The 26,169-nt window shown below is 52.4% G+C and overlaps 1 protein-coding gene across 1 annotated transcript in view; it reads right to left on the reverse strand.

Moving 5' to 3' along the window:
- Positions 1-5: 5 nt before the first annotated feature.
- BCORL1 (BCL6 corepressor like 1) overlaps positions 6-26,169 on the reverse strand; it is a gene marked incomplete at its 3' end in the record, with an annotated part of 62,666 nt that continues 36,502 nt past the window's right edge. Inside the window, exons 8-15 of the mRNA XM_081808250.1 lie at positions 24,606-24,998; positions 20,429-20,652; positions 16,159-16,380; positions 13,645-13,811; positions 12,573-12,718; positions 5,087-5,164; positions 3,753-3,906; positions 6-246 (exon numbers count right to left, since the gene is read on the reverse strand). Of these exons, the coding sequence (XP_081664376.1) occupies positions 6-246; positions 3,753-3,906; positions 5,087-5,164; positions 12,573-12,718; positions 13,645-13,811; positions 16,159-16,380; positions 20,429-20,652; positions 24,606-24,998 (1,625 nt within the window). The remainder of the gene's footprint in view (positions 247-3,752; positions 3,907-5,086; positions 5,165-12,572; positions 12,719-13,644; positions 13,812-16,158; positions 16,381-20,428; positions 20,653-24,605; positions 24,999-26,169) is intronic.

Genomic DNA, 26,169 nt, shown 5'->3' on the forward strand with positions numbered 1-26,169 from the left:
AGAAGCCGAAGGAGCTCGGGCTCGTACCGCACCAGCTCCACAGTCTCAGAGGAGCCTGGGGCTGATCTGTCGTCCATGCCTCCAGGCCTCTCGGCTGGGGTCAGAAGCTGACTGGAGGCCACCTGCCGGTAGAACTCAGCCTTGGGCAAGGTGGCAATTTCAAAGTGCGGGAACCGAGCCTGAAAGATCCTGGAGGAAAGCTTCAGCCTCTTCAGGACGTCGGTAAAGAGGAACCAGTTGCAGGGTCTGGAAGAGGCAAGAGTAGGAGTTAGGGAAGGGGGTTGGGGGGAAGCAGTGGGGTGCTGGGAACACTCCGGAGGGCCCAGGAAGGCTGCCAGTCTGGCTACCCCCGCCCCCAAACTAAACCATGGGCTCCTTGGGTGTCGCTAAGGTAAAACTTTCCTGTTCCCTCCAGTGGCCGAACCGCTTTCAGCTCCATCTCCAGCACTCAACCCGTGACTGACCTCTTCCCAAAAAGTGGGAGCGGGAGGGAAAAGGGGCCTTCCAGAACCTAAAACTCAGAGCAGGCATCCCCAGGCTTTCCCCCACACCCCGCGACTTGGAATTTACCATCTGCTGGGACCAGTTCTTCCCCCAACCCGACCCCTGCTCCCCCGTCTGGTTTCCCTTTCCTGTTCTCACTCCTGCTTCCCCTGCCTCCTTGTTCTCTGAGACCTTCCCCAACAGACGGGGAGCCGTGGAGAAAGGCCTAAACTGCGGGTAATCTAAAAGGCATTTCTCTTTGGCTCTGGAATGCATTAGACAAGTTTTTTCTCCAGCGGCAGCACCGTCCTTTCTGCAGGGCGGGAGCTCACATTACAGCCAGTCTGACTTTGCAGAGCATACCCGACTGGGCGGCAGCCTGGGGACAGCTGGGAGGGGTGCTAGAGAGGCCGCTCAGGGGCCACAGCTCCTCCCTTTGACCAAACCAGGAAGACACGCTGCATCCCCGCGTTAATGGGCCCCATTCCAAGGCGGTCCCTCCTCCCGTGGCACTGTCCGGCTCCCAGCGGCCGCATCGGCCTCCCAACTGGCTGCCCTCTGCCAAGAGTCACTCGGCTGCACCCCCACCCACCCTCGCTGGATCCTCTCTTACTATTCGTTTTCTAAAAAGAAAATCCGACCTTCTCACTCCCTGAACTGCTTTCCATGGATCTCCACACCTCCAGCAAAAAAAAAAAACAAAAAAAAAAACAAAAAAAACAAGCCTCCAAATTCTTTACAATATTGCAAGACCTTTCAAACAGGACCCCATCCAACCTCTTCAGCCCAGTCTCCCCCGTCACACACACACACACACACACACACACTGTATCCCCCCACCCCACCAAGTGCCAGCCATTGGATGAAGGACAAGCCCTACTTTCTGAACTTCCTGAACTTGTTAGCCTTTGCTTGTACCACACCCTCCATCGGCCTCTTGGGCCCAGCTCAGATGCCAGATCACCTGTGAAGTCTCCCCCCCCAACCCCCACCCCGCCCCGTGAAACTGGTCGCTCGTCCCATCTCTCACCGTCCCATGGCACTTGGTTCATACCCCCTTTATAATCCTTCGAACACAGCCTGTCTCAGAAAGGCTACAAAAGCAATGGAAACTGCTGTCTCCGTGGCACAGGAATGGGGGCTCAGGGTGGACTGGAACTCCCATCATTCACTTGACACCTTGCTCAACTGTGTGACATTTTTATTTTGTCTCTTATTAGAACTGACTGTATACTCGTCTGTCTCCTCCACTAGCCTGGAGATGCTCTGAAGACTGTATTCTGGCCCTCGGGGTTTGCCCGGTGCACCTGCTGAAGCCACGGGTACAGGACGGACTGTTCTGCACACCACATACCACTTCTGCCCAGACTCACACCCTTCTCCCGAACATGCAATGCCTTCCCAGGGACGGTAAATGCTCTTTTCGCACCATCAGGAAATGGAGTGCTCTGGGTTCAGAGGAAGGGACTATAGATACCATACACTTGGACCATCGCTTTAAAAAAATGGAAGAGAGCCCTCAGAACAGTTGGTAATAAGAATTCAGCTTTGCTTTGATGATTCTGAAGGCAGTTATGAACCCTGCAGGGCCTCAGGGTCATCATTCTACACCTTCCTTACTTCTTTTTTTTTAAGATCTTATTTATTTGAGAGAGAGAGTGCGTGCGTGAGCGCCAAGCACAGAGCGAGTGGAGGGAGGAGCAGAGGGGGAGGGAGAAGGAGGGGGGGAAGAATCCCAAGCAGACTCAGCACTGAGCACAGAGCCTCACTGGGAGCTCGATCTCATGACCCAGAGATCATGACCCGAGCCAAAACCAAGAGTCAGGAGCTCAACCGACTGAGCCACCCAGGCGCCCCTACACCCTCCCTACTTCTTGGAGAATCTGTATTTCCCATCGTGCTGCAGCTGTGGGGAAGGGCAGATTCCAAAGAGGCACAGGAGGACGGGAGGCCGGACTGGCAGGAGACCCAGCTTTGCCCGGACCAAGCTCTCAGCTGAAAACCTGCTCGCTGCCTGGCTCTCTGCGTGGCCAGTGGCCCTCGGTTTCCCCGTGTTCCGTCCACACCTGATGCACACTACCCTGGTCTTTTTACTGCCTGGGGCCCAAGATCCTGTTTCAGAGAAGGAGGTGCTGAATACTCTGGAGGAATTAATTAACTGTGCAATACTATAGCCCAGAGGCCCTGCCCCGCCCTCGGGGATCAGCTGATGCCCAGAAGAATAAGGACCAAAAGCCCCTGAAACCTGATCCCTACCAGTGTCATCATATAGGCTATTTTTATTCTTATCAGGCCCTGGGGGAAGGGATGCACAGAGCCTTGTGGCCCAATGGTTAGAGTCGTCAACTTGAGGGACTCACTTGAAGGGCTCCCGATCCCCCGTCCTCCCCTCTCTCTGCCGTGTGCGCTTCATGTACCATCACTTTTTAAACAAAAACAGGGTCGGGTACTTTAAAAATAAATTATCAAAGGAAAAGTATCCTTAAGAGTGTTTACAAAGGTATTTGAACTATGTGAAGACACCAAGAAGAAGAAAATACTGAATGATGGGGGCTAAGAACGAAAGCACAGGTCATGCAGCATCCTCCTAAGGAGCACGGCCACACGCTGCCATCCGGTGAAAGCCGACCAGAACCACAGCCCCGCAGGCCGACCAACTCCCTTCTGGATCATCAAGTAAAGATTAAACCGGGTTCGGTCTAATGGTGTCAGGTATATTCTAGTCTCCGAAAATGGGTGACACCCGTTAGTAATATCCAGTCATCTGAGAGGACACTGCCCGTGCCATCATCTCGTCAACACGAACGCTCCGAGAAAGCAGCGCGTGGGCTCCTTAAGGACCCCAGCAGCCATGGCAACCATATGTCGCGGCTTGTCCAAGAATCTCAGTTTCAAATATTCTGTCTGGCTGTTCCCAGAAACCACAAAAATGTTCCAGAGATTCTAATAGTTCATCAGCCCAAATATCTCCCAGATCATCTCTTACACCCAGGAACAGCAAGCAGAATCCTTCAGAGAACGAATCTAGATTTGGGGTTTGGGAAGGACATACAGTCAATACATCCGGAGCTTACAGCCTCTGTTCCAAACGTAACTGAGCAGGGCGGGAAAGTCAGGCTGGCCTTGGTCATATGTCAGCTTTCCCGAGCTCCAGCATTTGCTCGCCAGGTCTGGGCTTCCTTCTGGAGAGCTCCACCCTTCCCAGGGAGGCAGGCCAGGGGTTGCCAGGATCCTGGCACTAGGTTCCTGGAGATCTCTTAGACACTTACCCTCGGGACACTGACACTTGGAGGTTGTAGCAGGGGAGAAGAGGCTTGTCTGAGAGCTCAAACATAAAATCATCCTCTTCCACATCATCTCCTTCTTGATCAGAGTTCCCGGGAGGATTGTGCAGGAGGTCACAGGCAAAGCCATCTTTTTCCTCTGTAAGGAGAGCACATGGGATATTAGGACTTAGCTACATGCACAAAACTGAAGAAAAGAAATGCTCCAACAAGAAAAGGGGCCTGGGGGCGCCTGGGTGGCTCAGTCGTTAAGCGTCTGCCTTCGGCTCAGGTCATGATCCCAGGGCCCTGGGACTGAGCCCCGCATCGGGCTCCCTGTTCCGCGGGAAGCCTGCTTCTCCCTCTCCCACTCCCCCTGCTTGTGTTCCCTCTCTCACTGTGTCTCCCTCTGTCAGATAAATAAAACTTTTTTTAAGAAAAGAAAAGGGGCCTGAAGGTGGGTGATTAGGAGATAAACAACAAGCCCACAGACCCCTGGTCGGGGCCCAGTTTCGCTGATCCCATGGCTCCCACCCTTGGGAGGGCCCATGAAAGTTCTATCCCTGGGAGACATTATTTTGTGGCCAGAAATTCATTATACTCCTCCACCTTTCAGTTGGAATAAAGCCAGGTGATATGAAGCCTGCCGATACTACCAGCAGTCAAAGGCAAGGTAGAAAAACACCTGCCGGGCCTGCTGGGCCCTCAGAAGCCCAGAGGGGCCGCTCAGCCAGTCCCCTTCCCCAGCCGGCATGTCTGGGTGTGGCTCACTTCATTCCATCCCAACCTTCTCCTGCTCCAGCTTCCCCAGGGCTTCGGGGGTGGCCACCTCCCCCAATCTGCAGCCCTGGCCCAAGGGATGACTGTGAGCTGATGGGGTCACAGATAAAGACTCTTCCAAGAGAGGAAAGCCTGGGTCAGAGGCTAAGGGCTCGGGAGAGGGCAGTGGTCTCAGAAAGTGTGCACGGTAGGGGCAGGGCAGGGAGGGAATGAGAGTGGCCAGTGTGAGCAACGCCAGAAGAGAGGATGATGCACAACAGGGGCTTCTGGCAGGGTTAAGACAAAGCAAGGGAGGAGAAGGGCCCTTGGGGGACAGAGAAGGAAAACAATACCCGGGGCAGAAGGGGGAGAGGGCTAATGAGGGGTGGCTTTGTGGCATCTGAGTCTGGGGGGAGCATGGGCTAGGGTTTGGGTTGAAAGGGTCTGTAAGTTACTAACAGATGGAGAAAGGCTGCCTCCACAGGTTCACTCCTGTCTTTGAGAAAAATCCATGAAACCCAAAGCAATCCCCCATCTCTGAGCCATAGGCAAGCATGGAAGGAATCCGACTCCAAGCTTACCCAACACAGAACTGCTGTAAAAGTCCCAGGACACGCCAGGGTCACCCTCGGCCCGGCCCTGAAGATCCGAGAGGTGATCTGATGAAAGAAGAGAAAGCAGTGAGACAAGGAGGGTAGGCTGGAGAAGGATCTAGACACAAAGTACGTCCATAGAGGGCTAGGAGGACGGGAGAAGGGAAGGAAGGACCACAAGAGGGCCTGGGAGCTATGAGAGAGAGAGATACATTTCCTGCTGTTAATCAGAGGTTGCCAACCAGTAGACAGGAGCCAAATCTAGCCCACTGACCACCTGGAGTTTGGCCCAGTGTTTTAAACCAAAAAAAAAAAAAAAAAAGTTAATTAATGTTGAAGTTTTTAAAATTGAGAGATTTCACCTAAAAATCCGGATTTCCAACTTTTCCTGAAAAAAAAAAAAATCAGAAAATCTGGCAACACGGCATCCCGCATTCCTGCATGTCAACAGTTGGCTGGAGGGAGAGGCGACATGTGCGTTCTCCGGCTCAACAGTCCCCACCCAGCCTGCTCTGCTCTCCTCCATGATCAGCCCAAAGGCATTTAGGTCTGGGATCCCTGCTCTTAGTGGTGTAAGAACTGGACTCTGCGAGCAGAATCTTAGACCTATCCCAAGATTTCAATTCCCCCTGCAGGTCACAGTGTTCATATAGCCAATCAGGATCTCTCCAATTCAAAGTAAGATAAGGAAGCATAATTCCTTCTGTTTCATCTTTGGAAAACATGGGGGAGAGGGCCAAGTTTATCCTCATAAAAACCTTTTGCTTCCACTCCTAGGTATATACCCAAAAGAATTGAAAACAGGTGTTCAAACAAAAACTTATACACAAATGAATGTTCATAGCAGGTCTACTCACAATAGCCAAAAAAAAAAAAAAAAAAAAAGTGGAAACGACCCAAATGTTGTTAAGCTGATGAAGGGATAAACAAAACATGGTCTAGCCATATAATGGAATATTATGCAGTTATAAGAAAAAACAAAGTACTGAATGAACCCTAAAAACATTACACTGAATGCTACATGAATTAACCCTAAAAACATTACACTGAATGAAAGAAGCCAGACACGAAAGGCCATATACTGTATGATTCCATGTATATAAAATGTCCAGAACAGGCAAATCTAGAGAGACAGAAAGCAGACTGGTAGTTCGGAAGGAACAGGAAGTGACTGCCTAATGGGCACAGGGTTTCCTTTTGAGGTGATGAAAACGTTCGGAAACTCAGCGGGGATGGTTGCACAACGTTATGAATGTACTTAATGTCACTCACTGTACACTTCAAAATGGTTAAACTAGTACATGTTTTGCTCTAAGTATTTTGCCACAATAAACATATTCTAAACCACCTCTGCTTACTTGACCCGAGGACAGACAGCAGGTCGCCGCCCCGCCTCCTTATTTCCTGGCTGAGCAGCATCTGTGCGATTGTCTCACCTCGCAACCCCGCGGGGACAAAAAGCAGGTTTTCATGACAAACTCAACCGTGTCATCTGTGGGCCTGTGGCCCCGTGGCTGCCAATATGCTACCTAGCCCTGCTGGCAAGCTGACTTAGCTCTGTATGCGTGCTACCTGGCCTCAAGCGACACCTGGGCACAAGGACGGGCGAGAGTCCAAAGGGCATGGGCGACCTGAGGGCGCCCTCGCTGAGCCAGATCCCAGGGGGAAGGCGGCCGCCCCTCCTGAAGGCCCGAAGCTAGTCTCCCCCAGTGAAAGGCACCACCACACTCCAACAGCCTGCCCTTCTGGGTCACACATCCTCTCAGCAAAAATGCCTATTAGCTCTTGTGAGCTACTGAAAGAAATAAGTTTTTAGCAATCTTCTAGGAGATTACAGCTTTCTTCTGGCAGGAAAAAGCAGCCAGAGAGAGCTTTCAAAATAATGGCTGAGCAGCTACAGTGGGAAACCTTTACTCACATACATTGGATCTTTTTCTATGTACTCGGCAAAACAACACTGAGGTCACGACTGGCCGTTTGCGCACTTTTCTGGACCCCGTGCCCCTTGAGACTTGGAAGGAGTCTCTGCCAGAAGCATCAGTTAGGTACGTGCCCATTCTGTGCCTGGCCTTGTGCTAGGTGTCCTGGGAGAGGAAGGTGTGAGAGCCGAAGTTTCTAGAAGGCGGGCACCACGTCTGCCTTGCTCATCGCTCTCTCCCCATGGCCTAATAAGCCCAAGTTCCGGGCACATCGTAGGAGCGCAATAAATACACGGGGAAGAAAGGGAGGGAGGAATTACCAAGAGGTGAGACCAAAAGTAGCATGCTTGCTTAACCAGCAGGCCGAACCATACAGGCCCCGATGACTGCTGCCCCTGCCCCCCCGGGGAGGTCACACGGGGACTCCGGCAGGCAGAGCAGCCCTCGCTCACCACATTCCTGGGGCTCCTCTCTAGGGCCTGCCTTCAGAGCCCCCAGCATGGCACAGGCCGCTACTTCTCCCCGCAAACCTGGGGCCCCTGCAGGTGAATGTGCCTTTCCGAGGCAGCCCGGTGTGAATCGGCAGGAAGAGATGCGGCCGTGGAACAGGCCCGCGAGCTGCGCCTGAGAAGCAGCTGCGCCTCAGAAGCAGCTCTGGCCGGCCTGACGGTGCAGCTTCCGGTCCCGCCGCCGCACACGCCTCCGCGTACAATCAGGACAAGGAGTGCCTTGCCTCTCCCTTGACTGGCCCTTGCCCCCGCCCACCACGTCCAGTCCTTTACACTTTTCCTCTCCTCCAAGAAGTGCCCTCAGCCCGGCAGTCCTGCTCCCGGGTACGTGGCCGCGACAACTGCAAACAGGTGCTCACGCCCATGCGCGCACACGTGTTCCCAGCAGCACCGGCCACAACCGCCAGTAGGCGGGCACCACCCGCACGTCCCGCAGCCGGTGAGCGGCGACAGCGTGCCAGAGCCGTGCAGTGGCATTCTCCTCAGCCTTCAGAAGCAAGTACTGCAACATGCCACCACGTGGACGGACCTTGAAAACGTGACCCTACGTGAGAGGTCGGACTCAAAAGGCCCCGTGCTGTGCGACTCCACTTACACGTAATGTCCAGAATGGGCAAATCCAGAGAGACCGGAAGTAGATGGGTGGCTGCTGGGGGCCGGGAGCGGGGATGGAGAGCAGCTGCTTAGTGGATGTGGGCTTTCATTTTGGGGGTGATGAGCATGTTTGGAACCGGAGAGAGGCAGTGGCTGCACAACGTTGTGAACGCACGAAACGCCACTGAATTGTTCCCTTCCAAGCGGTTGATTTTATGCTCTGTGAATTTCGTCTCCACAAAAGAAAACGTTTTAACTACTCAGTGCAAGCGGTCACCCTGGCAATCAGAGTTTCTCTCTTTCCCAGGGTCCCACCATACCGTAGCTCCCCGTGTCCTCCAACCAAGTCACCAGCCAAGGGACATGAAAGGGGAGAAAAACCAAAAACAAGCAGTCTTCAACACGGGGTCATATGGCAGAGGTCTCCAGCAGGAAAAACAAAACCTGTGATTCCGTGACCTCGAGGGGGTACACTGCTAACCCTTTCATCAGTGGAAGAAAAAGCAGTGCCGATATTTCCTCAGATGCTCCAAACCAAACTGCAACAACTCCCCTCGGCCCCCACATTCCTTCTGACAGAGCAGAGACACGAATCTGTTTTCCCTTGACTAGCTTGGATATTATTCTTTTCTTCAAAGGGTCAAAGGCAAATCGGTCACATGCCTGCCTGTAATTTGGCCCAAGGAGAAGGTCTTCCAAAGGCCTCTCCGAGAGTCTGGATGGCCTGGTGCTCCAAGCCTGAGGACGAGAGAAAGAGCTCTGCTGCCTGACCTCCAGTACCTGAAACCCAACAGGGGGCTCAATAAGCACGAGGATGAGTGAACAGATGAGGGGTGCCGCCATACCCTTCCTGATCTCAGGAGAAATGGGCCTCACTTTAAGCCAACTCAATAAAGAAAAATCCACACTTACAACCCAGATGCAAAAGGATTCACTCCAGGATATTTGTAAATAGTGACATTCCTTTGTGTATTTAAGAGGATTCGATTCCCAGACTTTTCCAAAACAGGGGCCTCGTGCAAAGAGAGGGAAGCTCTACACCATGAGCAACACCGAGGCTCGTGCTCATCTTCTCCACCTGCAGAAAATGGAGCCCTTCGCAGCCTACCAGGATGCGCCTTCATCTTTGGCCCAGTGGGATCTCCGCCGGGGGAGGAAGAAGACAATCTACAGAGAATCTGGTCAGGCAAATGCTTGGGGATGAAAAGCAAAAAGCTTTTTAAATACCTCAGCCAGATAGGCAAGGTTAAAAAAAATTAATAAATCCAGGGGCGCCTGGGTGCCTCAGTTGGTTAGGCGACTGCCTTCGGCTCAGGTCATGATCCTGGAGTCCCGGGATCGAGTCCCGCATCGGGCTCCCAGCTCAGCAGGGAGTCTGCTTCTCCCTCTGACCCTCCCCCCTCTCATGTACTCTCTCTCTCTCAAATAAATAAATAAATTTATCTTTAAAAAAAAATTAATAAATCCAGAAGTCCACCCAAATGCATCCAGGTTTAGGGGCTGGGGAGGGGGGCAGTGAGGGGAAACACTTCCCAAACTTCCAAGCCTAGGGTGCCTTCTGCAGCCACTATGCCACCCTGTGCAGTGGTTCCGTGAGATTTGCTGGGGGCGGCGGGGGGAGGCTGCCGGGATTCAAAAAGAGAGAAAAATACGAGGTTCAAGGAATTAAGCTCCTGATGACTCACATACGATATTGTGAATACACTAAGTGCCACTGAACCATTCACTTCCAAATGGTTAGATGAGGTGAATTTCACCTCAATTAAAAAAAAAAAGCTTGAGTATTATCGTCTCATCCCCCCAAAACAAACTTTGGGCCCAAGTCCCCTCTCCCAGGAGCCTCTGACTGCTGCCTGTGCCTGCCTCCCCAGGGTGTTGGGCCAAGGTCCTAGCCTGGCTTGCCGTCACTGTCCCAAACAGCTGGCCGGAGATCTGCCTTTGATGGGCACTTGATATTTGCATGGAAAAGAGGTGGCCCTGTTCCAACACTCCCTTCAGTTCCTGGCCCCCATTACGGCGCTGAAGCTCCGTGCCTATGAGGCTGAGAAGCAGTGTTAAGATTTGAACGAAGGTGTTTGGCCTGGACAGGCTACCAAGGGCCAGAATTAAGAAAACTCTTCTCTTGGGGCACTTGGCTGGCTCTGTCAGTAGAGCATGCGACTCCTGATCTCAGGGTGGTGAGTTAGAGCCCCCACGTTGGTTATAGAGATTACTTAAAAATAAAATCTTAAAAAAAAGAAAAGAAAAAAGTCTCTTGATTCTGCAACACGGGCTGGCATTTGGGTTAGTTTAAGAAGGCATCAAAAGGCTGGCTAGTGGTTGGGATTAGCTAATGGAAATGAGAGGGAAAAATGTGTTTGTTTCTAAATTTTTAACTACTGAAAATGGTTTCAACATTTGGATTCCTTTGGGATTTTGGAGAAGGGGTCAGGGAAGAAAAGAGTTTGTCTGCTTACTAAGGTGGTCAGATAGCTTTATTTGGATCCAGAGAGCCCCGAGACCCTCGGGAGGGCAGTTTCTAGCCCCAGGAGAAGCCCCCGGATTAAACCTGTTGATCAGAGACAGAGCTTCATGCAGTGTTTTTATCATGTTGAGAAGTTCTGGGTGTTCATCTGTGCCAGCTTCTCCTGGTAATCAAGTCGAGGGCAGGTGTGTGTGTGTGGGTGTGTAAGACAGTGCACGTGGCACATGGTATGGGAGAAAAGGCCACAAAGGGTGTGTGTGTGTGTAAGACAGTGCACGTGGCACATGGTATGGGAGAAAAGGCCACAAAGGGTGGCTTGCCCTGAGCCCTGCGCCTCCATGACAGTGCAGTCAAAGTGAACAAGAATCATCACTAGCCCAGGACAAATGACGAAACGAGCATCCCCAAACTGCGCTGCCCTTCACGGACAGGGGCCCGGGACCCCAGAGCTGCGAGGAGGGAAAAGGCAGTCCTGCCCCTAGCCAGAAGGGCTGGGTCCCAAAGGGAGGCCTGAGGCCTGTACACGGTGACCAGTGACTGCAGGATCTAGCTGGCTTGACTGGGGGCTGGATGGAGGCTGGCTGAGCAGGGGTCAAGGTCTCCCTCCATGGCCTCCCATCACTTCCCCTTCAGCTTTTGTTAGTACGAGGTGGTGCTTCCCACCTAGTCCTCCTCCCGTGGGGACCTTTAGTTCGTGTTCCTTTGTTTCTCCCTCCATCATCAGCTATCTAGTTAACCTTTGTTCAAGAAATAAATGATCCCCTGGCTGGGAACCCAGAACTGTATCTTCGGGGAGGTGGGCCTTTAGGACTAATGAGGGCCACAGCCTGGGTGAGAGTGAGTGGTCTTGAGCAAACCCTTGGTCCTGTGGGCTCCTGCTCTGAGAGGGGTTCAACCACAAACACGGAAGCCTCCACAGAGGGGCAATGAGACGACTGCTAGCTGCTTCAGGTCTGCCCAGCGCTCTGGCAGTCTGAAGAAGAAACTGCTAGAGCAAGGGCCGAGCTGTGATGTCACTCAAGGAGGTGGGGTTCCTTCATTCGGTCAAGTCTGAGCAGATTCCCAGTGAGCATGCCCATACTAGACTTCCCTCCTTCCCTCTGCCCTGCTGCCCAACTCGGTAGCGCTATCGAACTGCAGGCAAACAGTGGCTATCCACTAATGAGAAAATAAATGCATGTTGCCTTGTGGCTCTTGCCATGGGCCTGAACACCAGGCACTTTTCTCGAGGGGCCAGGTGAGGGAAGAAGAACGAGGGACAGGGAGGCGCCGAGGGAACGTCAGTTACCACAGGCAGGGGCTGTGAGACACAGAGCATCAGGGGTGCCTGGGCGGCTCAGTCAGCGAACCGTCTGCCTTCAGCTCAGGTCATGGTCCCAGGGTCCTGGGATCGAGCCCCGCATAGGGCTCCCTGCTCCGCGGGGAGCCTGCTCCTCCCTCTCCCTCTGCCCCTCCCCCCGCTCATGCACGCACAAGCTCTCTCTAAAATAAATAAATCTTTAAAAAAAAAAAAAAAAAGAAATACAGCAACAGGAGGGGGCCCAAGGGTTCCACTCTGATCACCAACAAGGAAAAAGTACAAAGACAAAAGCAAAACGCTAAGTGTCATTTCTTTGTAACTAACATCCCACTCAGAACAGGGGTCAACACATTTTGCCCACAGCTCAATCTTTTAGTGGGGCCACTGTCTCCCAAGGAGGCCTACCCCACATACCTCACTGGGAAATGGGTCCCTGTGGGCTGCCATGGCCCTGAAGAGGATGCATGCGATATGGACACTCATGACACAGGAATAAGAGGAAGTGGACCTCTGGGCTTTTTAAAGTGCATAGAGATTTCTGAGACACTTCAAGAAAAGCCTGTAAAGAGGGCTGACGCCCCTCATGGGAGCTGTTTGAGACGGAGGGGGGTGAAGAATACCTCCTCAGGAGTTCAGGAATGAGAGGCCAGCCCCAAGGATGATGGCTTCAAGCCTGGGCTGCGCTTACCGCTGAGAAAGCGCTTCATGGTGTCGCTGCTGGCCAGCTTCATGGCTGTCTGTCCCGAGTAGGTGGCCAGTGTCGGGTCAGCCCCATAGGACAGCAGGAGCCAGATGGTCTCCAGGTTGTCGTTGACCACCGCGTCATGAACTGGCCTGCAGAGGTGATACAGGGTGAGGACAATGGATGGGAACCTGGGTGTCTAGCACCGGGCTACTTCCTCAGGGGAAGGTAACGTAAAATGAGCCCAGAATAATGTGGGTAAGAGTTAGGGTAGAGGAACCACCTCTGAACTGTACCCACCATCAGATCTCCCCACTTCCTTCTCCTCTCTCTGCCTCTTTCTCCTCCCTCCCATTTCTCTCTTATGTTCTCCCAAATTTTGGGACAGTCCCTAAGGTGCACTGTAGCCCCACTGGTTGCTCTGGAGTTTGGGAGAGAACGGGCCCCCCTGACTGAGGATAAACTTAAAGCAGATGCTGGGGGTATGAACAGAAAGATCTGGATGACCACCCTGGAGCAGGGATGAGCACAGTGGTTCCACACACTAGGTGGCGGCCAAGCAAAGTCTGCGTCCTCTGACCCAAGTCCCCTTACTTAGTAAGCAGCTCATGTCTCAATGTGGCCCAGGAAGTAGGCCCTCTGATACAGGCGAATGGGTACAGTTTCTTTAAGACACAGCAGGTGTGTTTTTTTTTTAAAGTGTACAGACATCAAATCAAGAATCAAATCTGGGACGTGACCCTAAGGTGGGCCTCCCCATTCCTAAAGCCTAAGACTCTGCCGAAGACAGATGCACCACCGGGAGGATGTGAGGGACGCCTGAGTGGTGTTCCTGGTAAAGCTGCATTTGACAGGATGATCCCTAAATAACCCCAACCTCTCCTTAGTAACCGATATGGGCTGGCCGGCCAGGAACTCGTCCACCCCTGCCCTAAACCGCTTCCCCCTGCAGTCTGTAGTCGGCTTCCTGAGGCACTTCCTGACAAGGCATGGCGTGCTGCGAAGGTCCAGGCTGCAGCAAGTTCTCTGGAGTGAGGGGCTGAGCTGGGGGGGGGCGGCTGGGGAGCGGCCTTCTTGCCTCGTGCCATCCTGCGCGCTGCAGTTCACGTTGGCCCCGTGCTCCAGCAGGATGTTCAGGATGTCAGTCCAGCCCCTGGAGCAGGCCTCGTGCAGGGCCGTGTAGCCAGCATTGTCGCGGTGATTCACGTCTTCACTGTCCTTCTGGAGGCAGTAGAGAACAACATCCTGTAGGGACAGGGACAGCTCCATGAGCAAAGAGAGGCCTAATTCTTGAGATCACCCCAGTTAGGCTCGAAGCTCTCCAAATGTCCAAAGAGGAAGTCTCAGAGCCTGCACTTTATCCCAGGGAATAACGGGCAAGTCTCAAAATCTTTCGTCAACGAAGTCAGCCCTGAGGTGCCATGGCCAGGGCCTGAGCTCTGGGCTAGTTCCTTGGAAGTGGGGAGACGCATCTTATGACCAAGGATACTCACTCATCTGGGTGTGGGTTGTTGGGGCGAGGTCTGCAGAGAGGCTCACCTGCCCACCTGGAGCTCAAACTCTCAGGCCTCAACTCCCTGAGCACCGGTTCCCTAGGCCGGGCCTTTGTAAGACAGCATCAGCCCAGAGCAACGAGGCATGTGGCGGCAAGCACAGCCTCTGGTGGTAATTGGAGAGTGAGGAAGAAAAAACTGGTTGAAGTTCTATCTCTGGAGGCTAGTTTTAATTGTTTTCAGCACCGTCCCTGGATGTTTATCCCAGGGCAGTCAGTTCTAGCCCTCCCCTCAAATCAGGATTGCTCTGAGCATAACCCAGTGTGGTCATTCATTCACAGAGCAATGATTAGCTTCCCTGGGCTACACGACAAGACCAAAGGCAGGACTCCAGGACTAGAAGCACCCCAGCTGGTCTGGGATGAAGCTGGTAAACCAGCTGAGGGGGAGGGGAGAGGCAGCCCCTCTTCTGAGGGGAAGACGTGGGCAGCAGTACCAGGGGCCCATTACCAGCCCTCTCCCAGGCCCTGGGGACACAGGTGGCTCAGGCACCCTGACTGACAGCTAGCTCACAGGCTAGCCGGCTGGAGCAAGTAAGTGAGAAATGAGAAAGTGCGCGAACCAGCAGGCGATGTGTGCCGGTGTGGGGGGTGCGGTCTCGTGGGTGTACAGGAACTATCCCGTTCCCTGCACTCAGGAGAGCGCAAGGCCCCTACCCTCCTCACCAATGCAGACAATGCTGGCCTCTTCCCTCAGGCCTCAGACTGCTCCTCCCGCCCTCCCCTGACAGGCTGCCCCACCTGCTCCTGTCCTGTCCTGGTTGGTTCTCCTGCGGTCTCCTACTTGCTGGTTTGGCCCCAGGTAAAAGAAGATTACACTTGAGGGCAGGGGTTGGTCATTTTTTTCCCTCAGATCTCTCTTGGCACCTACCCTGGCCCCCAAACCAGGCGCTCAAGAAAGATGGGCAGCTCGCCAGTGAGCCACTGCCAAGGTAGTTCTCCTGTGCCGAGCAGCCTGGCTGGGAGTGCGACCGTCTTTAAATGAGTCAGTTATAGGGATCGGAGGCCTTAAATCAAGGCCTACTCTAAAACCCAGCAGTTCCACCCTTAAGAACAAATCCTTAGGAATAATTGGTGTGGTGGGCAAAGATACATGGTCAAGGAGTTCGTATCAACGAAAGTGTCCAAAAACATTTTATCATGGTCACGGAGTCAGGCTTCCACCCTACCCTGGCACTTGGGAATCAAAAAGACCTGGTGGGAATTCAGACTCATACATACGTTAAGAGTTGAATGGTCTTGGACACACCATTTAGCACTGCTAAGCCTTGATGTTCTTATGCGTAAAATGGAGCGAATAAAACCTACCTCCACAGGTCAGTGGTGAAGATGAAATCATATGAAGTAATCAGAGCTCTTTTTTTTATTTTAAAAATTTTTTTTTTTTTAAGATTTTATTTATTTATTTGAGAGAGAGAATGAGAGACAGAGAGCATGAGAGGGAGGAGGGTCAGAGGGAGAAGCAGACTCCCTGCTGAGCAGGGAGCCCGATGCGGGACTCGATCCCGGGACTCCAGGATCATGACCTGAGCCGAAGGCAGTCGCTTAACCGACTGCGCCACCCAGGCGCCCTGAAGTAATCAGAGCTCTTAACATGACCAAAGTGGTGCTCGATAAATGCCAGCTCCCTTTCCTGCTTTCTCTCCACCCCCTAGGGAAGCAGTGTCGGGGCAGGGAGCCGACGCACCACTGACTCTCCCCCCACGGGAGCTCAAATGAGGGGAAGCTGCAGGGTGTGAAGTGAGTGATGATCACCCCTGTTCCTCTCTGAGTGAGGGAGCCGCCACAAAGCGAAGCTCAAGACAACATCGAAACCCCGTTTCTGGCCTAGGAATGTGTTGGGTTATCAATATTTCAATTCTTTTCATCCCCAATTGATATTCAAATGAGCTTGCGTACCCACACTCCCCGAGAGCGGCTAGGCGGCCCCAGAGACCATCTGGGCAATAGAAGGAGTCCGGGGGGGAGGGGGGTTGAAGCCCAGGCCACAGAAGAGCCAATGGGGAGAAGCTTCTCCACAGACGCTGGGGCTCTCCCTACCTTATAGCCAAGACGTGCCGCCCGCTGCAGGAGGGTCTCGCCCGCGTTTTTGTTCACTATGAGCCGACGTGCCTCTGGGGGGATCTGCCGGGCTGTAGGTGACTCGGAGGCCTCCTCTGGGCCGGCACTTCGGGACTTAGAGGGTGTGCATGGTTCCGTGGGCTTCACTGGGGTGGGAGATTTGGGAGATCGTGTCTTCTGCTGGCTCCAACGACCTTTGCCCTAGAAAGCAGAGATGGGGGGGTGGGGTCCTGGATCAGCGCAGGCTCCCATCCGCTCCCACCCGGACAGCAGATGCTGAGGGGCTCAAATCCTCAACCACATAAACCAACGAATGACCAAGGGATCCGAAATCAGAGACCGAGGGCACATCCAAGCTTCCCCCAAGCACTCCACTTGCCTTCTTTACCTGCCTCAATCCCCATTTGCTGAGGTTTTGACAAGTCCTGTTTCTAAATGAGCAAAGCAAACTGAGAGTAAAGAGAAGTGGAGACAGCTATCTTTGACTGAAGAGGCACAGCTGCTAAGGCCTTCACTCTTGTGGTAAAAACCCGTCTTCTAACCTACCCCAGCGTCTTCCCACCTTCCTCCACACCATGGCCCTAGATCACATTCATGCCCGCCTTGGGTGGTGGAAAGCACTCGGGCTCAAGAGTCAGACAGACGTAGGTCTGGTATCTTGCCTCTGCCACCCACTAGCTACAAGACCTGGGTTAAGGCCCAACCTCTCTGAGCCTCACTTTTTCCCTTGTGGGCTCTTCATGTGGGGAGTGTTAGAGGAACTGTGTTCGAGGAACTGAGCTCCAGGAACCAGACCCAAGGAGCCTCATTTGCACCTGGACCTAAGTTAGACGGTGAGATTCTAAACTGGGAGCTGGGGGCACCTGGGTGGCTCAGTCGGTGAAGCGTCTGCCTTCAGCTCAGGTCATGATCTCAGAGTCCTGGGATGGAGCCCCGAGTCTGGCTCCCCGCTCAGCAGGGAACCTGCTTCTCCCTCTGCCTCTCCCCCAACCCCCACTCGTGCTCTCACTCATTCACTCTCTCTAATAAATAAAATAAAAAAAAATAAAAATAAACTGGGAGCTGATGTCATAACTGGACAAGACTTTGGAGGGCCTTGGGAGAGGTAGGTCTGCCTTGCGTGTGGGGAGGGACCTGAATCATTGGGCGACCAGAGGGCAGACTTTGCCCTCATCAGATTCTAAGATGGCCCCTGATGACCCCTCCTGATATTTGTGCTCTCATGTAGCCCCCTCGTGCACTGGACAGGGCTGACCTGTGTAGCCAACAGGAGAGTGCAGAGGTGACAGTGTTTGACTTCCAAGGCCACTTCCTGAAAGACAATGTGGCTTCAGCCTTTCTCTCTTTTGGATCACTTGTTCTGGGGGAAACCAGCTGCCACGTCATGAGGACACTCAAGCAGTCCTTTGGAGAGGCCCCCAGGGCAAGGTAAAGAGGCGTCTCCTGCCAATGACCAGCCATGAGAGGGAGCCCCACTGGAAACGGACCCTCCTGCCCCAGTCAGTCCTTCGGTTTAATGGAGCCCTGGCTGACACCTTGACCGCAACCTCATGGGAGACCCCAAGCCAGACCCAGCTAAGCTGCTCATGAACCCTTGACCACCAGAAGCTGTGGGAGATAATATGTTTGCTGTTGCATTGAGCTAAGTTTGAGGGTAATCTGTTACACCACAAGAGACAACTAATACATACCACTTATCCAAATCCCTCAGAGTATTACCAAGGTCTCACGGAAATCCTATGTCTTCTGTAACATTCTATAATACTCTAGCTTTCCTTCTCCACATATCCAGGGCACCTAGCCTGAAACAAATAACCTGGTACTTGATGCTGGACTTTTGACTTCCTTCCACTATTTCATGGGCAAGTCTGGCCTCCCCTGTTAGGTTTGAGGCTCCTTTGGGGCAGGGTTCGTACTGTCATCTTCGCTTTTATTTCTTACAGCACTTCACTCAGGGCTGGACACATCATCACAACAAATATTTGTTGACCTAATTCAAGCCAGCTCTGTGCAGAGCCCTGGGCAGACTGAAAAGTTACCTAGAAAATCATGAAGCCCGGGAAGGGATGGCAGCAGGGAAAAGACCAGAAGCCCAGGGCATTTGTCTCCTCTGGTAAATCCCCAGACAACCAGAGCTGCTATCCATCCCCATCCCCTAAGGGCAGAGAGGTTCAGTCACTAGCAGGAAGGCACTGCCGAGGAGTGTAGAGTGGTGCTCTACTACCATGAGGACAGAGGTAGAAAATGGCACTACTGGAGGATGCTGGGTAAAGTGCCTAGGTTTTTGCTAAGCCAAGCCAGGAGCCAAAGGGTGACTCTCCTTCCGGGGGCAAGAGCCGCCAGAGACAGGCGAGGTTGCCTGAGAGGGGGAGGAGCAAGAACAAATGGGGGCCCCCTCCCCTCTTCCTCCCTGGCTCAGAGCCCCTGTGGGAAGAAGCCTTTGGCCAATGCCCCAGCTTTAGTGTCGCAGGCACGTCTCCCGCCCTCCCCCCGCCCCGCTTCCCACTACAAAGCACCGTGCCATGGGGGCATCCAGAGCAGGTGGTGGTGACTGGGAGAGAAAGAAAGGCGGGAGGGAGAAAGGGAGGCCCTGTGAAGGGACAAAACCTCTCTGGGAGGAACATTTCTGCAGACACACTGCCAGGCGGAATAACCAGACACAACTCTCAGCGTGTGTTGCTGAATGTCAGGCGGCCAGTCACCTTTGTGTGGGACAGGGCCATCTGAGTGTCTGGGGAGGAGCCGGGGGGAGAGGAGGGGGACGCCCACCTTTCACCAGAGCCTCTCAGTGTCGCAGTGTGTCCCTGCCTGGCTGCTCCCACCCCCAGCGTCTCCCGGATACAGACAGAAGCCACCCATTGATGGGGTGGAGGCACACGGGAAGAGCTGAGGCAGTGAGGCCTGCTTCCCATCCTGACTCTGTCACTCGTGACCCCGAGTAACCTCGTGCCAGTCCCTTAGCCTCCCGGAGCCTCGGTTTCCTCACCATAAAACAAGAACTACAGTGCCTACCTCTAACAGCCACTGTGGGAATTAAGAACGACCACGTGAACGGAGCCCTCAGCACAGACCAGACTTCTTTATTCCCCTGGCCCCGCCCCCTCCGGGGGTCTGAGGGAATGGTCATGCTACCTTGCCACTCCGGGCCTCTGTCCTCCCATCCTTGCCTCGACCCGAAGCTCAAGAATGTACACCAACCTCAAAGAACACTTTACGGTGATCAAAGCCTTTTACATCCGTTGCCTCCTTTGTTCCCCCAAGCACCCTTGTGAGATGGAAAGGACATGGAGTATCATCTCCATTTTTAAAGATGAGGAAATAGGCTTGAGTACCTTGTTTGAGCTGGAACCAGATTCCAGGAGGGGGAAGGGAAAAGGAGGGGGAGACGAGCACCTGGGTCTCCCGCCTTTTGCCAGTGCCACTCAGGGATCCCTGCTCTGGAGCTGGAAAGAGCTGGAAAAATCACAACCACCAAACAAGACCACTATGACCTTTTTTTTTTTGGTTGCCAATGACATTGGGGCCTGGACCTTCGCTTCTCTCAAATGTAAAGCTCACCTGAGGACTGAGGACCATGTGATTTTTTGCAAATGGTATAATGTGGAACCTGAAACCAATGATGTGAACATCAGAACCCCCCAAAAGATGTCAATTATGAACAGGGATTCTAGAATGCTGGCCTGGCTACTGACTGGTGAGTGCCCACTTACCTGCTCCTCTGCTTCCCCGAGAAGCAAAGGAACTGGTGAGTTGCCAGTGGGAGGGCAGCTCTAACTCCTTCAGCCTACCCTCAAGCAACCTTTGTCTGGACATCAACATCCTTGCTTCTACAAGTTCTTTTCTACCTTGATTGATTCAGAAAACTCTCTGACTGGTTTCCAGGGAGTTAAGCCCAGACAAAAGCTTCTTGATTGGATGTTAACAAGCTATTCAGGCTAACATCCTGCCATATTCTTCAACTCTTCCCTAACTCAAAGGAGATCCAAGAGCTGTTGAGGAAAAGCCATTAAGAACCAAACCTGAGAGTTTGCAGACTCTTATTGTTAACTGATAACTTTAGGTCCCATTCTTCAAATGTAACCCCCAACTCTTCTGGAACTACTTCAAAATACTTTAATAAATATGAGCTAATTGGGTCCTCCTCATCCACTTACTCACTCACTCAGATGACTGTTGTTCAAGGAGCCTGTGGAAAGCCTGCCACCCTAGCCCACTTCCTTCCCATAAACTCCCCTCACTGGCAACGCACCTTGGCCTCTTCTGAGACATTTGCCATGTGCTTGGTCTTGCACTTTCGTTTTCCTGATGGCTTTTCTGAATTTTCAAGGCAGGTTGGCTCCTCCAGGTTATTTGGGAGGAAACCGTTTGGTGAATCCGAGATCCCCTGGGCTTTGTTGGGCAAGAGAAGGTTCCTGTTCCTGAGGCGGTGCTCCGAACTTTGGGAGGAAGTCTTCTGCTTACGGGCCTTTAAATCTGAAGGCAAGAAACAGGAAAGAATGGATGTCAGGGAAATGGAACACAGAAAAGCAATGCTTTCCTCTATGATGAATCAGAAGGCTTTGGGGAGTCGAATCTCAGTGCCGAGCTGTGTAACGATCAGCTACCAGTATCTAGTGTGGTACCAACAATGCCACTAAACGCTTCTCAAGTGGACACTGTACTTCAACATCCAAGTCTCTCCGCTCCAAGCCGGTGACAACCCCCAGCCCTGCCAGCAGGGGGCGGCCCAGCTGGCTGTCCCCAAGATGAGGGTAATTTTAAAAGGATTTCCCCATAGCCCAGAGCAAATCAGAACCTTCTTTTCAGCTTTTCCCGCATCGGCTTTGTCTCTTTCTCCATTCTAGTATGAAAACAAATTTAGCAGCTCTGCTGAAGCGAAGTATGAAGTATACTGGGGTGGGGCGTAAATGGAGAAGTCTTCCTTCATTGCCTCCGCCCACCCACCTGACTGCCTGGTTGGTCACTCTCTGAGGATGCCAAGATCAAAGCCACAGAAACCCCCTGAAACCAGAAGGTGCCCTGGGCCTACTTAGCTGATGGACAGTCACAGAAACCTGCTGCCTTCCCTGGTTGGAAATCAAGTCACTGGGATACACTGGGCAACATCTCTAATTCTAGCCACAGCTCACTAGACAAAGCACTTTCTAGTTTCAAAAAGTGTGGCTGTGATTCAAGGGGCGCCTGGGTGGCTCAGTTGGTCAAACAGCTGACTCTTGGTTTCAGCTCAGGTCATGATCTTGGGGTGGTGGGATGGAGCCCTGCGTCAGGCTCCATGCTTAGCACGGAGTCTGCTTGAGATTCTTTCCCCCTCCTGCTCCCTCCCCCCACTTGCCCCCCAAATCTAAAATAAATTAACAAAAAAATTTTTTTTTTAAAGTATGTTGTGATTCTTACAGCTCTTTTCAGATGGATCCCTGAGTGGCGCTGGGAACTTCATTGCCAATAGCCTCATCCCACAGGTCAGTCCTAAACCTCAGGTATAGGGGGGATAGATTAGGTTTACTCTTATCTCTTAACTAATATTAGTGTCACATGGCTTGGCCACTAGCTATGTAATTGGCTTGAGGCAAGTCATAATCACCCACATAATCTCCCACAGTCTCAGTTTCTATGTCTGTAAAATGGAGAAGGTATATTCCACATCAGAGGACTGGTATGAGAATTAAATGAGGTCACATATACAAAAGCCCCTTTATAAGGTGTTATAAAGAGGAAGGCATCCTTATCATATTATTGCAGTGCAAGATCTTTAGGGAGGGCCATGCCCATGTGTTCTTTATTTCCCCCACAGGACTGAGCACATGACAAAAGATCAGTATGTCTAGGAAATGAGTAACTGCAGCCTCAGTTTCTCCAATTTGTGAACCAAGGGAGTTAAGCAAGGTCCAAGAATTCTTAGCTGGCCTCCCTTGACCGTGGCATGTGTTCTCACATGTGACATTACCAATGGCAAATCCAGATGCGGGAGCCATCACTAGAATATGAGGAATTGGCTCTGGGTTACGCACAGCTCTTAGCCAGTTATCATACCAGCGCTTTCTCCCAACTAGCCCCAACCCACCAGTGGGTCCTCACACCTGTCCAAGAACGGCTGTGTTAGATGGCTTCTAATGGCAATTCCAACCAGAACATTCTAAACTGGGACTTTTGATGCAACAAGTCTGGGCTGAGGCGAAAGAGGAAGGAACAGAACTGTGCCTTGTGAGGGAGGACCTCAGGAAACATGGGGACGCCATATTACAGCATTCACCGCCACAGGAAAAGCAGCAGCTCCCTACCCCGTTGACCCAGGGATGGGCAGGCTCTGGAGCTTATTCAGCTGCAGTGGAGCAAGAACTTCATAGTAGCACAGAAAGAAACAGAGTGGAAGCAGTAGCTGGGTAAGTGGAAGTGGCTCTTCCACTCCAAACCCAGAGCCAATTCTTATCCCCTCTGCAGGTCAAGGAGGGAGATACCAAAGTCCAGGACAAAAGGAAAGGTCATGAGGGTGCCTGGGTGGCTCATTCGGTTAAGTATTTGCCTTCGGCTCAGGTCACAATCTTGGCATCCTGGGATGGAGCCCCTCATCGGGTTCCCTGCTCAGTGGGGAGTCTGCTTCTCCCTCTCCCTCTGCCTTTGCCCACCCCGCCCCCCACCCTGACTCATGCTCACTCTCTCTCTCAAATAAATAAATAAATAAAATCCTTAAAAAAACCAGAAAGGCCATGAGGCTCAGACAGAAGTAAGGTGACCTGTCTAGTTTGGCCTTTGCCTGACTCCCTCATGTCAACCTGAAAGACAGGCCGTAATAGGAAGGATCAGAGCTTTCCTGAGAAGAGAGATGTTTGCCAGGCAATCCCTTCATGAAGATGTCACCATAGGATCTGGAGGAAGGTAACCAAACCATAACCCAAAGCCAACAGCCTTGACTCAAAACCCTTAGACATATGCACGGAGGGAGAATGACCTACGTTCCAAAGCTGCAGCTGCCCCCAAATCAAACAGGACGCCTTGCCAAGCAGTTGTTCTCCATGCTCCCAGGGGTGTTTACGTAAAGGCTACCTGTCCACAGTGCTACAGAGATCTCTGCTTTGGGTGGAAAATGGAACCAGATAACCTCAAAGGTCCTTCTGATTCCAAACCAGTAAGTTCCACAGGAAGCATCCAAGCTTGCAGGGAACCAGCTCTCAGTAAAGAAGACTGCGTGACACAAAAGCTCTTCTTCATCCAAACACAAGTGGCTGAGACCAACGGCTTGATGCCTCATTCTTGACCAATCCCTTACGGCTCTGGCAGGAAAAAGGGAAAATCATCCCCACCCTCTCCCACAGTTGATGAAAATTAGTTCCCTTACCCTCTGCAGTATAGGGACGGTATCGTATACATCTATACTTAAACTGAGCTGGAAGTGAGGTTTAGCCTTGTTTGCGTTATAGCAAACCCAGAATCTATTACCCCCTCAGAAGGCAGCTATTCTGTTTTCAATAATAGGGAGACTGTAGATATTTCCCAGCAGCGCAGGATAAATACATTATCAGAGACAATCAAATGTTGCTTCAAGGGCAGAGGTCAGAGAAAGAGTGAGAGAGAGATTTGCTCTTATGGAACCCAGAGACATACTTTTTGCTCATCTAGAAATCTGCTATAGAAATGCCCCCCCCCCCAAAAAAAACCCAGAAATGGGCCCGAACAATACTTAGCAGAACATACTGATATTAGCCTTGGTGACAGTCTGTGCCTCCATGATTATATATTATAGCATCTGACGTAGCCAAAGAAAGCCTGGTTTTCTCCTTGGTCTGCCTGCTCTTCCAACTTGGGTCCAACAAAACTGATGGCACCTTGGGTCACCTCAAAGCTTCACTCTGCCTCTTAAGAACCTTTGCAGCTTTAATGGAGAAAGCATAGTTGTGCCCGCTTCTACTTGAAGTTCTTCTGTTAAGTTGAGGAAACTTGGTACTTCTCTTTAGTGTAGGGGCTGGAAGCATCCCCGGAAAGGCAGCCAATGCCTCTTTCTTCTTGAACCCAGGATTCTAGGAGAAAGAACCCAGCCTCCCAAGAGCCAGCTCCCTCAAGCCAACCAGAGAACTCCCTGGTATCGAGTTGTCACATGCCAAGGATGCCACTGTGGCCTTGCTCAGAGGTTCAGACTCTTATATGAAATTGGAGGGCTCGGGCCTTCACGTCCTCCGCTCCCCTGCAGGTCAGTCCAAACTCATTCAATCTGAACCCCAAGCCACAGCCTGGGGCTTGGAGTTGAGTGACCCCCTCTGGCAGCTGGAGCTCACAGCACCAGGTTTCTATGGGTGCAGAGGCCTTCGGCTGGTGAAGAGAAGGCAGAGGCGGGAACACCCAGGATGCCCGAGGGTCCCCAGAAGCCAAAGTCACTGTGGCCTGGGGATGAGTGATAGCAGCTCGCTGAGGCAGCAATCCCCAGCCAGCCTTACCTGCTCTCCCTTTCCGCCGCTGCTCTTCTTCTTGCTCTGTCAGGTACTCCCCAGTCTGATATTTTCGGCTCTTCTGTCGTCTCCGCTTCTTCCTCTTCACCAGGCCCTCCTCCTCATCTTCTTCCTCCTCCTCCTCGTTGGTGTCCCACATTTGCCGGGCAGCCTCAGTCCTCCAGGGCATTTCTCGGGCTCGCCACAGGTGCCGGCGGCCCTGGCTCAGCAGAGTCTTGTCCTGGGCATGGTGGCTGCGATACTGGGTGTCCTGTTGGGCCTTTCTCACCTTGCGACGCTTAGCCGGGGTGGGGGTCACATCTTCTTCCTCCTCTGTGGGGAAGACTTCCTGGCTTCCCATGTCACTGTCTGCCATACCAGCAAAGGAGCTACAGATGCTTCCTGTGGATGGGATGTACAGAGGACGGTCAGGTACCTCTTCAAAGGACAAAGAGTATGGTGTCGAAGCAAGTGCCCTGGATTAGGAGCTTGAAGGTCTGGGTTCAAGTTCAGGCTCTGCCAGTTATTAGCTGTGTGCTCTGGGAAAGTTCCTTCACTTTTGTTTCCTCCTCTTTAAAACGGGGACACTGTTCTCTGCCTTACTGGCCTCACAGGACTGTTTTGAGGCTCAAATGAGATAATCCGCCCATAAGCGTTTTACAGAGTCCAATATACCACACAAATATCGAGTATCCAAGCCACACGCCCTTCCTCATCCACGTTGCTGTGACTTTAACTCATTGCACAAACTCTTACTTAGTGCTTATGAGGCGCCAAGCATTATGTGAGGAGCAGGAGGAGGCCACAGGTCCCTGCCCTTTGGGAAATCAGGGTTCAGTAGCAGGTGAGGGAGGGCAGATGGGCAGGGCACCCACGCCCCTGCTCGCTATGTGACCACCAGTCTCACTGACAGAGCCACCCTGGGCAAGCAGAATCATCACAAAAGAAGAGTCTCAGGAAAAGCGAAGCAAGGAGTCCCTTTCCTGTGACACAGCCTGGGTTAGTCCCGCCCAAATGCTCCTCCGCCAGGCCCTCTTCCCTCGCGTTGACCCCACCTCCTATTAAGTGGCCAAGAGTCCAGAGGTGGAGCTCTCTCCCTGCACACCCCCCTCCTCCCCACCGCAGCGGCTCCTCACCGCTGGACAGGCACTTCCCTCCCCTCTCCCCAGCACCCCGGCACGATGGTACCTTTCCTGCCCTCCTCCACCATCTTGCCAAGAGGCCATTTTCATCCCCACTCCTTCCTTCATAACTCTGCTAACCACAAAAGTACGACCCTAAATTGGCCCGGCTTAGCACAACAGCAGATCTGATGATCTTCTTCAGAAGCTGCTCTGAAACACCACCATCCTTCTCCCAAGGACTCGCTATTAACTTGACAATCCCCAAACACAAGCGAGGTCAGTGGAAGAAAGAAATGGTTTTGAAGCAAAAGGAACAGTCCTTAACCAAAGCTTCAAGTCAGTCAGACCGTCTAAAGACAGCAAATATCCAGCAAAATTTCCATATACAGACAGGCAAGGAACGAAGTGTTCTGGTTAATCTAATATTCTGGTTAATACAGAATCACCAG

The sequence above is a fragment of the Leptonychotes weddellii genome, chromosome X (genome assembly GCF_054177405.1).
Source record: "Leptonychotes weddellii isolate Sample4059 chromosome X, ASM5417740v2, whole genome shotgun sequence".
Lineage (NCBI taxonomy): Eukaryota > Metazoa > Chordata > Mammalia > Carnivora > Phocidae > Leptonychotes > Leptonychotes weddellii.